Source organism: Rutilus rutilus (genome assembly GCF_951802725.1).
Source record: "Rutilus rutilus genome assembly, chromosome: 3".
Classification (NCBI taxonomy): domain Eukaryota; kingdom Metazoa; phylum Chordata; class Actinopteri; order Cypriniformes; family Leuciscidae; genus Rutilus; species Rutilus rutilus.
In genome coordinates, this window is record NC_140211.1 from 57,011,270 (window position 1) to 57,026,481 (window position 15,212).

The 15,212-nt window shown below is 42.7% G+C and overlaps 1 protein-coding gene across 1 annotated transcript in view; it reads left to right on the forward strand.

Annotated features, from left to right (window-relative positions):
- The first annotated feature begins 6,214 nt into the window (after positions 1 to 6,214).
- LOC311287955 (globoside alpha-1,3-N-acetylgalactosaminyltransferase 1-like) overlaps positions 6,215 to 15,212 on the forward strand; it is a 59,281-nt gene continuing 50,283 nt past the window's right edge. The window contains exon 1 of the mRNA XM_084405082.1: positions 6,215 to 6,339. Within this exon, the coding sequence (XP_084261208.1) occupies positions 6,278 to 6,339 (62 nt within the window). The 5' untranslated portion in view covers positions 6,215 to 6,277. The remainder of the gene's footprint in view (positions 6,340 to 15,212) is intronic.

The window sequence follows — 15,212 nt, forward strand, 5'->3', positions numbered from 1 at the left end:
GCATTCATGACCTCGAGACTAGATTACTGTAATGCTTTATTAGCTGGTTGTCCTGCATCCTCAATAAACAAGCTACAGTTAGTCCAGAATGCCGCCGCTAGAGTTCTTACTAGATCAAGAAAATATGATCATATAACACCGATTTTATCATCACTGCATTGGTTACCTATAAAGTTCTGTATTAATTATAAGGTATTGCTACTGACTTATAAAGCCCTAAACGGCTTAGCTCCAGTCTATTTAACGGATCTTCTATCGCCCTATAATCCATCGCGCTCTTTAAGATCACTTAATTCAAGGCTTTTGGTCATACCTAGGATATCCAGAACCACCAAAGGAGGGAGAGCATTTTCACATTTAGCTCCAAAACTCTGGAATAGCCTTCCTGATACTGTTCGTTGCTCAGACTCGCTCTCCCAGTTTAAAACTAGATTAAAGTCGCATCTCTTCAGCCAGGCATTCATATAATATTTTTAATCTTACAGTTCAAATTACAATCCGGCCTCTAGTTCATAAACGCCAGAGGAGAACTGGCCCCCGACTGAGCCTGGGTTCTCCCAAGGTTTTTTTTTTTTTCCATTGGGTCACCTGATGGAGTTTTAGGACACCATTAGGTCATTTGATGGAGTTTTTCGGTTCCTTGCCACTGTTGCCTTTGGCTTGCTCAGTTGGGGATATTCTGGGGATATTTAATCTGATTTTATCAATCAATAAATTCCACTAGAAACAAACCTTGTTGTATTATTTTAATTTAATACTGTGAAGCTGCTTTGATACAATCTGTATTGTGAAAAGCGCTATACAAATATACTTGACTTGACTTGACTTGAAGCAATGGACTGCGAGGTCTCAGTGGTTCAGAAAGCCTCATTTTGCCATCACTAAGGATGGCTGACGCGAAACAGTCGTTCCAAAGCTTTGCGAGATCCCGAAGCGCAGATGTTTCGAAACACTGATCCGAAGCGTGATTCAAAACACCTATGTCACGTGACAATGGCCAAACGAAGCCTCGAAGTGTTTCACTAAGTGTTTCATCAGGTGTGGTCCGCCGAATCAGCGTTTGATTGACACGGTCGGGAACAGACCACACAGTCGCACATCTGTATAAAAGTGAAATCAACGCATATTGACCTCGTGGGTTTTTGTGAGAGGAGTTTGATTTTGAGATTGCGGATTTTTGGTGATATAGTGACATAGTGCGATTTGATTAGTTATAGGCTATTTAGGCTTGCATTTAAATTTAACTGGAATTTAAATGAAACTGGAAAGAGATAGCAGTAATCTTTCCTCATTTGTATGTCCTAGCTAAAAAAAATATCTCTGCCGTCGGCGCCAATGGCCTCGTGGTCAGTGCGCCGACATGTAGCGTCTTTGCACTCCCGAGTTCGAGTCCCGGCTCGTGGACCTTTCCCGCCTCGTTTTTTTTGTCATCTCTCTACTGTCCTGTCACAATAAAAGGAAAATCACCAAAACAATATATATATATATCTTTGCATGCCAGCAACAAGTGTCCCTTGTGAGAGGATTTTTTCAAAGGCTGGAGAAATTATCTGTAAAAAAAGAAGTAGTCTAAGTCCTTCCACAGCAGAGAAATTTATATTTTTGAATAAAAATCTCTAAAAAAGTGAGACATTGTGGCTTGATTTCTTTTATTAATATTCATTTTGCAAGACCAAAATAACACTATGCACAGTGAGGAGCCTATAGGTTACAATCTTCACATATTAGAAAATTATAATATTAAAAAAACAACAAATTTTTTTAATGGTTCGTCAAGGTTGTTTCAGATCAACACCTGCAAGTGACCACTAGATGTCACCGTTGAGACGGGTGTCGGATTGATTCAAAGCCTCGAAACAATATGGCACATTTGGTTCAACTGTTTCATTGCTTCACGAGGCCTCGATCTGGCCATCACTAGCCATCACTACCTTTCCAAACAAAACTTGTCTTACTGTAATGATGAGGCAAGGACGAAGCAGAGAGAGAATCCACATGCAAGCTTTAACCCATTTAATCCCACCGGTCACAATAGTGACCGTAAAAAAATGTTTCATTTCTAAGGCTATAAAAATGTTACTGAATGATCTATCAATGCATTTCCAGCAGATATTGAAATAATAAAGGGTCTCAATGAAATATGTGCAGTGTCGCATGTTTACTGTAAATTGTCACATGACCAGAGCTGTTTACTTCCTGTTTGCGCCAAGAGAAGAGGATGGCAGCAAGAAAGCTCCCAAAGAAAAGGTTATTAAAGTATGTTAACATAAAGATAGGACATAGATTTTTGGTTCACATCATGTTTAAGGTGTCTAGTATTGATATATGCATTTGCAATTACTCAACTTTATTTAATGTGGTCATAGAACTCACAAACATGTCAACGGCAACAATAGTGACCGGTGGGATAACCCATTGTATCAACATGCTAATACACATAGGCTAACTGTTCTACCTTACTTTCTGCTGCTACCTAACTTTCTACCTAATTTTACACACAGACACTATCCCGTGACCTCGAGACACTATCCCGCTATCCCGTGGCCTCGAGACACTATCCCGTGGCCTCGAGACACTATCCCGTGGCCTCGAGACACTATCCCGTGGCCTCGAGACACTATCCCGTGGCCTCCAGACACTATCCCGAGGCCTCCAGACACTATCCCGTGGCCTCCAGACACTATCCCGTGGCCTCCAGACACTATCCCGTGGCCTCCAGACACTATCCCGTGGCCTGCAGACACTATCCCGTGGCCTCCAGACACTATCCCGTGGCCTCCAGACACTATCCCGTGGCCTCCAGACACTATCCCGAGGCCTCCAGACACTATCCCGTGGCCTCGAGACACTATCCCGTGGCCTCGAGATAGTATCCCGTGGCCTCGAGATACTATCGCGTGGCCTCGAGATAGTATCCCGTGGCCTCGAGATACCATCTCGTGACCTCAGGATACCATCCCGTGGCCTCCGGACACTATCCCGTGGCCTCACGATACTATCCCGTGGCCTCGATACACTATCCCGTGGCCTCCAGACACTATCCCGTGGCCTCCAGTGGCCTCCAGACACTATCCCGTGGCCTCGAGACACTATCCCGTGGCCTCGAGACACTATCCCGTGGCCTCGAGACACTATCCCGAGGCCTCCAGACACTATCCCGTGGCCTCGATACACTATCCCGTGGCCTCCAGACACTATCCCGTGGCCTCCAGACACTATCCCGTGGCCTCAAGACACTATCCCGTGGCCTCCAGACACTATCCCGTGGCCTCCAGACACTATCCCGTGGCCTCCAGACACTATCCCGTGGCCTCCAGACACTATCCCGAGGCCTCCAGACACTATCCCGTGGCCTCCAGACACTATCCCGTGGCCTCCAGACACTATCCCGTGGCCTCCAGACACTATCTCGTGGCCTCGAGACACTATCCCGTGGCCTCCAGACACTATCCCGTGGCCTCGAGACACTATCCCGTGGCCTCGAGATAGTATCCCGTGGCCTCGAGATACCATCTCGTGACCTCAGGATACCATCCCGTGGCCTCCTAACACTATCCCGTGGCCTCAAGATACTATCCCGTGGCCTCGATACACTATCCCGTGGCCTCCAGACACTATCCCGTGGCCTCCAGACACTATCCCGTGGCCTCCAGACACTATCCCGTGGCCTCCAGACACTATCCCGTGGCCTCGATACACTATCCCGTGGCCTCCAGACACTATCCCGTGGCCTCCAGACACTATCCCGTGGCCTCCAGACACTATCCCGAGGCCTCCAGACACTATCCCGAGGCCTCCAGACACTATCCCGTGGGCTCCAGACACTATACCGTGGCCTCCAGACACTATCCCGAGGCCTCCAGACACTATCCCGTGGCCTCGAGACACTATCCCGTGGCCTCCAGACACTATCCCGAGGCCTCCAGACACTATCCCGTGGCCTCCAGACACTATACCGTGGCCTCCAGACACTATCCCGTGGCCTGCAGACAATATCCCGTGGCCTCCAGACACTATCCCGAGGCCTCCAGACACTATCCCGTGGCCTCCAGACACTATCCCGTGGCCTCCAGACACTATCCCGTGGCTTCAAGATAGTTTCTCGTTGCCTCAAGATAGTATCTCGTGGCCTCAAGGATTTTATAAGGATTTTATACACTCTTATGCACACGCACACACACACACACACTCACACACACAAAAACACAAAAACACACACAAAAACACACACACACACACACACACACACACACACACACACACACACACACACACACACACACACACACAAACACACACAAACACACAAACACACACACAAACAAACACACAAACACACGCACAGGTCAAATAGACCTATATTCAGTCTGTCCAATGGTTGATACAACACAGTATCCCACCGGTCACAATTGTGACCGATCATAAAACACACTTTTTCACATACTTTTCCATGAAAATTTTAAAAAATTATGATTGATTGTTTCAAAGGGATACTAATGACACATGATTTGGATATTTTTGTGTCTGAGAAAAATTTGGGATTAAATGGGTTAATGAAACAAACAGGAAATCCAGGGCAAACAATGGCACACGGAACTCAGGACAGGAACATGGAACATGGAAACAGCTACAACAGGCAAATACACAGGCAAACAAGTACTAAATACACAGGCAAACAAGCTAAATAAGATAACAAGGGGGCGTGGTTAATCAGAAACACCTGGGGAGACTAATAAACAAGAAAAACTACAAAGGACTACAAAACATGGCACAGGACAGGAAATAACAAAAGTCCAGACAAGACAAGGGGAACACAAGACAGGAATCATGACACTTACAAAATCAATGTATTGTTTTATGTGAATGATTAGACAGGATGATTTTCAGATCATTTTGAAGCAAAAACTCATAGGCGACAACATCAATTAGTCAAAAGTCTTGTGGACACACATTTAGTATGTGTTTTGTGGCCTTATTTCAGAATTTTTTTGTTTTTCAATAACCATGCATACACATTATTCTTTCAAAAATACAAACATGTACATACATGTTGTTCACATATTATGGTATCCCTGTTTGTGCTAAACAGAGTGTAATTACACCTTTGCCATTAATATTTTTATAAGCAACTGAAAAAAGCACAAATGTCAGGGCATGTCAAAACATCTCAAGGACCCCAAAAACACCTTAGACCCCAGAGGGTTAATATGTCATGAGACTATTCTAGACTGTTATATTTTTCATATTGTCTGACCAGCATCTCAAAATTTTCCACTGGTTTCGACACAGAATACATTTTGTTCAAATGTTAGAATGTTAGGCCTAAAGGAGAAGTAAGGTTATATGTTAGAATTATGATTAGTTTAAAATACAGTTTACTATTTTATTTATTAAAAAATCCATCACAAGATGTAAATGAAATGTGTATGTATTTTAAATAAAATATATAAATTGTGCTCAATGTCAGCTTGTCTCAAGATAAGGATTTATTCATGATATGAGTCCACATGCCATGCCATGCCATGCCATGCCATGCATGCAAACAAGAAACTGGTTCTACAAGAAACTGGTTCTAACCACAGGTCAAGGGCAGTCATTCCAGCCACACAACTTTGCGATGCTGTTTGCAAATGTTCGTTAGAAGAACTATGGATTCGGGAAACACAGACTCCTTGAACTATGCTGATAACGACAGAACCAAATATTTTCTGAGGTGGTACTTGGTGTAAAAAGTTTGAGAACGACTGTGTTAGATCAAATATTTAAAATACTGTCTTTATGTTGTTTCTACATTAATTTGGAGATTAAATGTGAAATTATTACAATATAAAATATATATTAAAAACATTAATGTTAGGTGTGATTAATCGCGATTAATCACTGAAATAATGTGTAATTAATTACTTAATTATTTTAATTGATTGACAGCACTAATAAAAAGATAATCAAACATTTAAAAACATACATGGTGTTTTGATAGTTTTTTTATGGTTTTCATTTGATAATTAAAAGATTAAAACATTTTGACAACGTGAGGTATCATGTCACTATCTTTTTACATCAGTGTAAAACTTGGGCTTGTGTTTTAAACCTGTTCAACAGGATTGTTATCAACTGTTAATCTGTTGTGTAAAAGTGTAAAAAAACAAACAACCCGTCATCACTTTGTAACCCAGCATCACGCCTCTTTAATGATCACTCTCTTGCTTGCTTTATCTGTTGGACGTTCAGTTCTTCGAATTAACAAGGACACAAAACCTAATAGCCTACAGGAATAATGAAACCCCTTCAAAATGTTAATGCATTTCTCCTCGTGTTGGCTGGCCTCGCAATAACTGGGTACGTAGTTACTACTTTGTATTTGTAGCTGGCTTACTGTTACCTTTAGTGTTTGGATCTTAAATGAATAAACTACAACATATCAGTAATTAAACTATTTAGGAGTTTAAGTGTCATTTTAATTTGGACTGATAAAACAAAACAAAAAAACCTGTTCACATGGTAGCTTAATTACACAGTCTAATTAACAGCAGTCTTTGTGGACTAAACTGTGGAAATTATCAGTTTTCATATTTTAAAATACATAAAAATATTTAAAATAATTACAAACTATTATACTTTGCTTTGTTGATATACACAAAAAGGACCATCTGGCCATAACTGTATTAACTTTTTGACATACTGCATGTACACAAAGGTCAAGTCCTGGTTGAAATCTGCAGACCCAGTATTACAGGTTTTTTTTTTTTTTTTTTTTTTTTTTTATCTACCCAGAATCACAATATTGTTTACATGCTATTGGGCTGCTTAAAATCCACAGACTGCATTTTGGTTCTTTTTACCAACTCGTCAACTGATTCGGACCAGAGCAATCAGTGTGGTGTGAAAAGGAAACAAAAAGGCTGAAAAATGCTACAATGTATACTTTTTTGCCCTTGGTCCGGACCAAATGAACCGAACTACAGATGTGAAAACACCCTAAATTATCATTACATATTTCCCTTTAAAATAAATATTTATCATTAAAATAATCATACAATTTTTTTTTTTTAAATCAACTTAATGGTCTATTTTTCTGTGTCTTAAGCATGTTTTGTTTTTTTCTTAAACGAAATTAAGATGTTAGAGAGAATGTTAGGGATTGAAAGCTGCAGTTACCATTCGGTTTCATTTGCTTGTTTGTTTTGTTTTTTTTCTCCATAGTGTAAAGAGTGGTGACTGGTTGCTCTGCCTAATATCTCTTTTTGTGATTTTATGTTGAGTAGCATGGCTTCGAGTCTTCTTGTGTAAAATTCAGCATGAATGGAAATTGCGAATGTATTCATATCCATATGGCTTTTTGAAAGAGAATAATATGTATGGGGCTAACCTAAAAAAAATGCAGAAAGTTTTGTGTGATGGGTAGGTTTAGGGGTAGGGTTAGTGTAAGAGGGTAGAATATGCAGTTTGTACAGTATTAAAATCATTACGCCTATATGGAAATTCCCCTCAAAAAGCGAAACTGAGTGTGTGTGTTGTGTGTGTGTTACCATTTTAGGCCATTTTAGGTCTACTACTTAATTACTACTTAATGTTGGTCATTATGGTGGTACTTGGAGAACCAAATATTTTCTGAATTGGTACTTGGTGTAAAAAGTTTGAGAACCACTGTGTTAGATCAAATATTTAAAATACTGTCTTTATGTTGTTTATGTTGCCTGTGTATTGTAGCCAATCACAGACATATCTGATGAGCTTGTGAACACAATGGCCAATCAGAGGTGTTTATGATTCCGCTCAACAGTGCTCAAAGCGTCACATTTTTAAAATTTCAGTTCCGACTTGGTACAGAAGTCGGCACTTTTGACAACACTAATATGGCTTTCTTCTTTCATACGAATACAATCAGAGTTATATTAATAAACACCCTGACGCTTCCGAGCTTTATAAATGGCAGTGGATTGCAAAAAAGATTGAAGCTCAAAAAAGTTCATCCACCCATTATAAAAGAACTCCACACGGCTCCGGGAGGTTAATAAAGGCCTTCTGAAGGAAAGCGATGAGTTTGTGTAAGAAAAATATTAATTTCTTCATGACATAAAATTTTTATTTCATAATGACGTAACATGTGACGGCATACACGGAAGCTACAAAGGGACGCCGACACACAACAGAGTTAGCTTCTGCTGTGAAGCAAGTTGCTCCCAGGCAGAGGAAGGCGTGGCAGAGGGACGCAGTGTCTCGTTCCCTTCTCAGGGAACAAGTATTACAGTCGTAACCCGAGATGTTCCCTTTCGAGGGAACTCAAACTGCGTAGACTACGACACTTTGGGGAACGATACCCACTATGCCACAACGAGCCCTGCCTGTCCCAGTGTGAAGCTGTGCACAGGCACACTTAGGACGAGAGCACTAGAGTGCCTGGCGTAGAAGGAATGTCCAGGCTATAGAATCTGATGAAAGTATGAGGGGTAGCCCATCCTGCTGCATCGCACACTTCTTGGATCGGGGCCCCTGAAAGGAGGGCTCTAGAGGACGCCATGCCTCTGGTTGAATGAGCCCTCACGGCCAAAGGTGAAGGCAAGCTGCGCACCTGATAGGCCATAGAGATAGTCTGAATGACCCAGTTACTGATGGCCTGTTTGGATGCGGGAAGCCCCTTCTTGGGTAGTCGAAGCACACCAGCAACTGGTTTGACTTCCGCCATAAAGAAGACCTCTGGACATAAATCTTGAGAGTTCCGACAGGGCAGAGCAAATTAAGTCTTTCTTCATCCGCCGTCATGTGAGGTGGAGGATGAAAAGCCTGCAGAACCATAGGCCGTGCCACATTAGATGGCACTTTAGGCACATAGCTTGGCCTGGGATGCAAGATAGCCTTAATGTCACCTGGAGCAAACTCCAGGCACCCATGAGATATAAAGAGTGCCTGAGAGTCTCCTACTCTCCTCAGAGAAGTAATGGCTAATAAAAAAGCTACTTTGATGGAAGGTTCTTGGCCTCAGCTGACTCCAGAGGTTTGAATGGGGCCTCGACCAGCTCTTTATTTTGCCAGGTCCCATGTGGGAACTCTGGTATGAGCCGCAGGTCTCATCCTCCGAGCCCCACGGAGGAAACGTACAAACAGCTGATGTCTCCCCAGGGGCCCATCACCCAGAGGAGCATGGAAAGCCGCAATGGCAGCCACGTACACCTTGAGTGTGGACGGGGATAAGACCAGCCGAGAGGCGATATTGGAGGAGCTCCAGCACTGAAGCCAACCGAGTAGTTAACTGGGTCCAACTCACGCTCTCTACACCAACTCGAAACACATTCCACTTTAGGCTGTACAATCTCCTCGTGGAAGGAGCTCTGAAACTGAGTGTGGTCTCAACCACTCCAGCCGACAGGCCAGCCTCTAGGTACTGAGCCCCCTCTGGGGCCAGGCCCAAAGTTTCCACAGGTCTGGTCAAGGGTGAATATTGAGCCACCGGCCTGTGGAAGCAGGTCCCTCCTCAGAGGGGGCCGGCCAGTACAGGGCACCTAGAAGTAAGCTGATCCTGTCTCGACGGACCCTCTCCAGAACACCATCGGGATCAGAGCAATCAGGGGCAAAGCGTACAGGCGTAGCCTCGGCCATGTCTGTACCATGGCATCCAAACCCAATGGGGCTGGAGGGATGAGAGAAAACCACAGTGGACAGCGAACAAATCCACTTCCACTGGGCCGAACCTCTCGCATATCGACTTCACCACCTCGGTGTGAAGACTCCATTTCCCGGGCCTCAGCCCCTGCCTCAACAGGATGTCTGCTCTCTGATTCTGGTCCCCTGGGACATTCATTGCTCTGAGAGATAACAGTTTCCCCTGGGACCACGGGAGGATCTGATGTGCCGATCTGGATAGAGGGCGCAATCTCAGAACCCCCTGATGAATCAAGTAGGAGATCACCGACACATTGTCTGCGTGGTGACCCCTGAGGTCTGGGAGGAAGCTCCTCAGAGCCCTGCCATCCATGACCGCGCCCCAGCCCGTGAGGGAGGCGTCTGTCGAAGTGGCTTTCTGGCGACATGACGCTCCCAGCACGGGGCCTTGGGACAGAAACCAAGCTTTTTTCCGACATAGATAGGGATTATCCCTGATCATGCGGAAAGGGTTCCCCCTCGGGGAAAACCCCTTGGTTTTTAACCACCACTGCAGGGCCTGTATGGAATGACATACGAATGGAATGACGTTGGACGCTGCTGCCATGAGCTCTAACACTCTCTGAAATCTCTGAAACCCCAGGCTCTGGATGTGGCCAAGGACGACATCTCGATGCCGAACTGCCAGCTCTTGTGACTGGGCCATAATAAGCCAGTCGTCTATATAATTTAGCACCCTGATACCCTGAAGCCTCAACGGAGCTAGAGCTCCATCCATACATTTGGTAAACGTGCGAGGGGAGAGAGCTAGGCCGAACGGAAGAACCCAATATTGGAACGCTTCACCCCCGAAGGGAACCTCAGGAACTTCCTGTGAGATGGAAGGATGGATATGTGGAAGTATGCGTCTATTGTGACAAACCAATCCTCAGATTTGATCTTACTCACGATGATGGAAATAATGAGCATCTTGAACCTGAATCTCCTCAGAGACAGATTCAAATGCCTTAGCTCTAAAATTGGCGCAACCCTCCAACCTTCTTGGGAACTTTGAAGTAGCGGCTGTAGAACTCAGACTCCCTCTCCGGCGGAGGAACACGCTCTATAGCCTCCTTTACCAGCAGGGAGTTTACTTCCTGTTCCAATACCCGAGCCTGCACTGGGTCGACTGCAGTCCACACCAACCCATTGAATTTTGGTGGGTGGAATCGAACTGCAGCCTGTAACCCTATTTATTGTGCGCAGGACCCACGGAGAAATATTTGGCAGGTCTTGCAATGCTTTGAAATATTCTACTAAGGGAACCAGCCTCTCAAGACTGATTTCGGGTATTATTCGAGATTCGTTCTCGATCCCCTGAAGCGGCTCTCCGGCAGGGTTTGGTCGAAACAATTCTCGATGTTTTAATGATTCACGATTAATACCGTTCCCAATTATTCCCAAATCCTCCTCAGAGTTTATAGAAATAATCTCGCGGTAACTAAAGAGCCTATCCTTTAGTCGTGACCTTAAGGAGTTAGACGATCAGTCTATACAAGTTAATATTCTACTATAAAAATAATAGATATATCACAAGTATTATAAGTCTGTCTTTTGAGGTACTCCTTAAACCTTTTTCGCAATATAACAATCACTCTGTTACATGCTGCCTCTTTGGCTAGGCTATATGATCAAATCAACACACATGGTAATAATACTTTCAACAGAAAGAATGCTCACCCCACGTGTGCGTCTCCTTCACAAAAGATTTCCTGTCCCAGGCAGAAGAAGACGGTACTCAAAAAATCCAAGGTCCAGACAGATGATTATAAAAAATGTTGAACAAACTTTATTAAAATAATCAAATGATAAGGATACTTGTTACAGATTATAGATGAGTACTAACTAACAGATGTAAAAAATAGCTAAAGATAGCTTGCTTCTTGCGCCTGGTAAAGCTGGCGTACCAGGTTGTTGGTTGCAAGGAAGAGCAATAAATCTTCCTTTGTTTGCGTCTTATAGTCTTGAGTTCCTTTGAACTCAGGTTCTGCCTTTAAAAATAGTTTTCTAAACACCATGCAGCATAGCTCTAAAAAGCAAATCTAATGGCATAACATTTAGCAGTCACTGATACTGATCTTCTAGCCTAGAAATCTAGACGCACCCTAGCGGCAGCAAAATTATTTTGCAGCCAGGGTGGGTCTAGCAACTCTCAATAGACCTTTTTGCTGCAAAAACCTAAATTGGGTCAGGCCAATCACGTCGTGTATAGAGTAGGCGGGGGCGGGCTTAACATATGACGACAGAGTTGCGACGGCTCCCTGCCACTGAAAACAAAGAATGGCTGCTGCGGATGGAGAACAACGGTCTTTCGAATCGGCTTTGGCCGCAACTCTGGAGGAGTTGGAGTTAAGTTTTTCTTTGAGAAAAGAACAAAGAACGGCACTTAAGTCATTCTTAAAAAAAGGAAGATGTGTTCGTAGTTTTGTCGGCCAGATTTAAAAGTTGAATCTATCAATTAAGCTCCGCTGTTGGGAAAACGCTCTGGTTGGTTGAAGCGCTGTCCTATTGTGTGCAGAGGGAATTTGAAAGACAGCCGTTTATCCCGCCCATCAGATTGACCGTGTCTATGGTGAGTTGCCAGACTAAACATCTTGATGTACGTCTGGCTTGCCAGGCTACTGATCTTCCGCACAAGCTCGAGCATTTCAGCTTCCGTCATCTCATGCAGGGCTGGTGGTTTCCTGTTCTGCTGCGTTGACCCAGCAACGACGTTTGCAAAGGAAATGTCATCATCACACACTCTGTGTACAGCATTCTTCACAATGTGCGGACGCAAGTGCTGCCTGGCCGCAAGCCTGTGGGGCAGACACTGCAGCATGCATTCTACTAGATAATACTGTTTTAATATTTATTTATACGGTCACGTAATCTACACGCTGCCTCTGCAAACACGAGATTCGAGCCGTTACAATATATTTGGCTTTCATCCCTCAAGAAGAAAGTCAACAGGTGCGAGGCTGGAACATCCGACAGCACACCCTCAGGAGCTGACTGTGCATGCCTCGCCTCGCACCCACACAGAATCTTTATTGAAGAGGAGACTCATAATCTACGCGCTGCCTCGGCAACAAGAGATCCCAGCCACAGAATCTTTAATGCAGAGTAGACCCGTAATCTACGCACTGCCTCAGCAAACGCAAGATCCGAGCCACTATAGATTCTGTATTGCAATGCAGACCTTAAATCTACGCGCTGCCTCGGCAACGCGAGATCCCAGCCACAGAATCTTTAATGCAGAGTAGACCCGTAATCTACGCGCTGCCTTGGAAAGATCCGAGCCACTAGGTTCTATATTGCAATGCAGACCTTTATTTGGGACAATTCTTATGGGACAAACAACACCAAATAGGACAGACATTTTAACACAGAGCGCTTGCTGAAGAGCAAAAATCTAACTCTGCTGTGTGCCCTTTGTAGCTTCCGTGTATGCCGTCACATGTTACGTAATGACGCAGCACCAATCAGGATTGGATTATTATTATTTTTATTTATTTATTTATTTATTTATTTATTTATTTATTTATTTATTATTATTATTATACTATTTTATTATAAATATTACATCACATTATAATAAAATAATAATAATAATAATAAAATAAAAAAAATATACAAAAACGCCAAAAAATTAGCATAAATTCAAAGTTTTAGTAGCCTTTTTGTTACAAGAGGTAGATAAGGATTTGATATAAATCTTAACATCTTCTTGAAAGTGAGAAAAATTGGGGGTTACTTTCATAGTTTTACACTTGTGGATAAAATATTTTGCAAGCAAGATAATTAAGTTGCAAAGAAAAAATATATTCTCATATTGCTTCTCAAAAATGAAAAACCCAAATAAAACATCCTTGAAATAAAGCTCAAAGTCTTTATATATATAATTTACAATGGACTAGCAAATGTCTTGCCAAAGTTTTCTTGTATGATCACAATGCCAAAAAAGATGTAAGATAGTCTCAGGTTGTGAATCACAAAAAGTACAATTTGCTCAGGATTGGATTAGTTTCATTTATACTTCAGATGCGTTACGCTAAGGGCGTTCCCTAAAGTGTTGTAATCGACACAGTTCAAGTTCCCTCGAAAGGGAACTGTAACAATGTATCTTACAAGGTAACACAATGTAACCATAGACTGTAAAAAAGAGGATGTAACCTTGCTCTCACTTGAAATGTCTCCCCACATTAAGTCCTTGAATTTGAGGGTATTGGACCTGGAAAGTCCTTGAAAGGTCCTTGAATTTGAAGTTAACCAAGGTGTGGGAACCCTGGTTATTTTTGTTTTTTGGAACTTATATTAATAAAATAAAGCTCATAAGTAGTGAAACTGTTTATGATTTAAGGAGTAGTTTTCATTTGGGACTCGATTTCAGTTGGTTATGTGAATTACTGAAAACTGAATATAAAAGCACAAAATTCTTCACACTGTACAATTAAATATAAAAATAATAATAATAATAATAATAAAAGATTCATGAAATACACTTCACATAAACAACTGTAAAAATATATATTGAGTGTCTGATAGTAAATTCAGAGTTAGGTGGTAAAATGAATGCTGTGTGACGTGTTTTATTTTACATGTCTTGTCTAGTGTGCTTGATCAGAATATGCTACCAAATAAAATAAAAAGTACTAAATCAACTAAAGAGTTTCCTGAGAAAGTACTGTTGCTGTTTTTTGTGTGTATGTGAGACACACCCTGTACAAGACACTGATAAGTGGCGTAACTGCGGCGTAACTGCGCAAACCAATCAGTGTACAGCCCGCCGATTGAAGCACAGAGCCCGCCAGAAGGGGTGGGGAATCTATAAACCTATAAAAGCAGCTCATTTCGCAATATGATTCAGATTTAATCTCCTTCTGCGACGATCTTCAGACTTCACAGAATACTCAGAAAGCCTTCTTTGGGGGATCCAACATGGCGGCGAGCTAGATAGACATACGACTCAATGCTCCTACCACAAACAGCCAGATTTCTAAGGTTTATAAAACTTTTAAAGACACTTAGCTGACTGAGTATTACCCGAGTTTAACCGCGATCACAAAGAGTGTTGATTCGTCATGGCAAATCGAAGAACCACAAAGAAAATTCCGGATAAAACTGAGGAAACTACTGACAAAGCCGCAGCAGTTTCCGCGAATCCTGATTATGAAATTCCACAACTTCCGCGACCGACAGAGAGTGATTCAAGCTCCCAGGGAGATGGGAACAGTGAAGTATGAGTATGAGTGTTTTTCCCAGACTTCTCAGTAGCGGTGAGGAAACAACGAAAGGAATTCGATGATGTGAAGAAGCGTCTCCAGACACTGAAAATTTCATACAGATTTGTGTATCCAGCCGAACTGAGCTTGCTGTATAAGGGAGAGTGGAGGACTTGAGAGACGACAGGAGATTTACAGAAATCCATACAGGAATTCGGAGAAGCGCCGGGAGAGCAACGAAGAGATTCTAGCATTTGACTGAAACGTTATGCAGTTTTATTTCTCAATGCTGATATCATAACCAAGGAAATTCTCTATTGGTTTAACTCAGATATGTATACTGACATTTGTCTTATCAGCCTGTTAAAA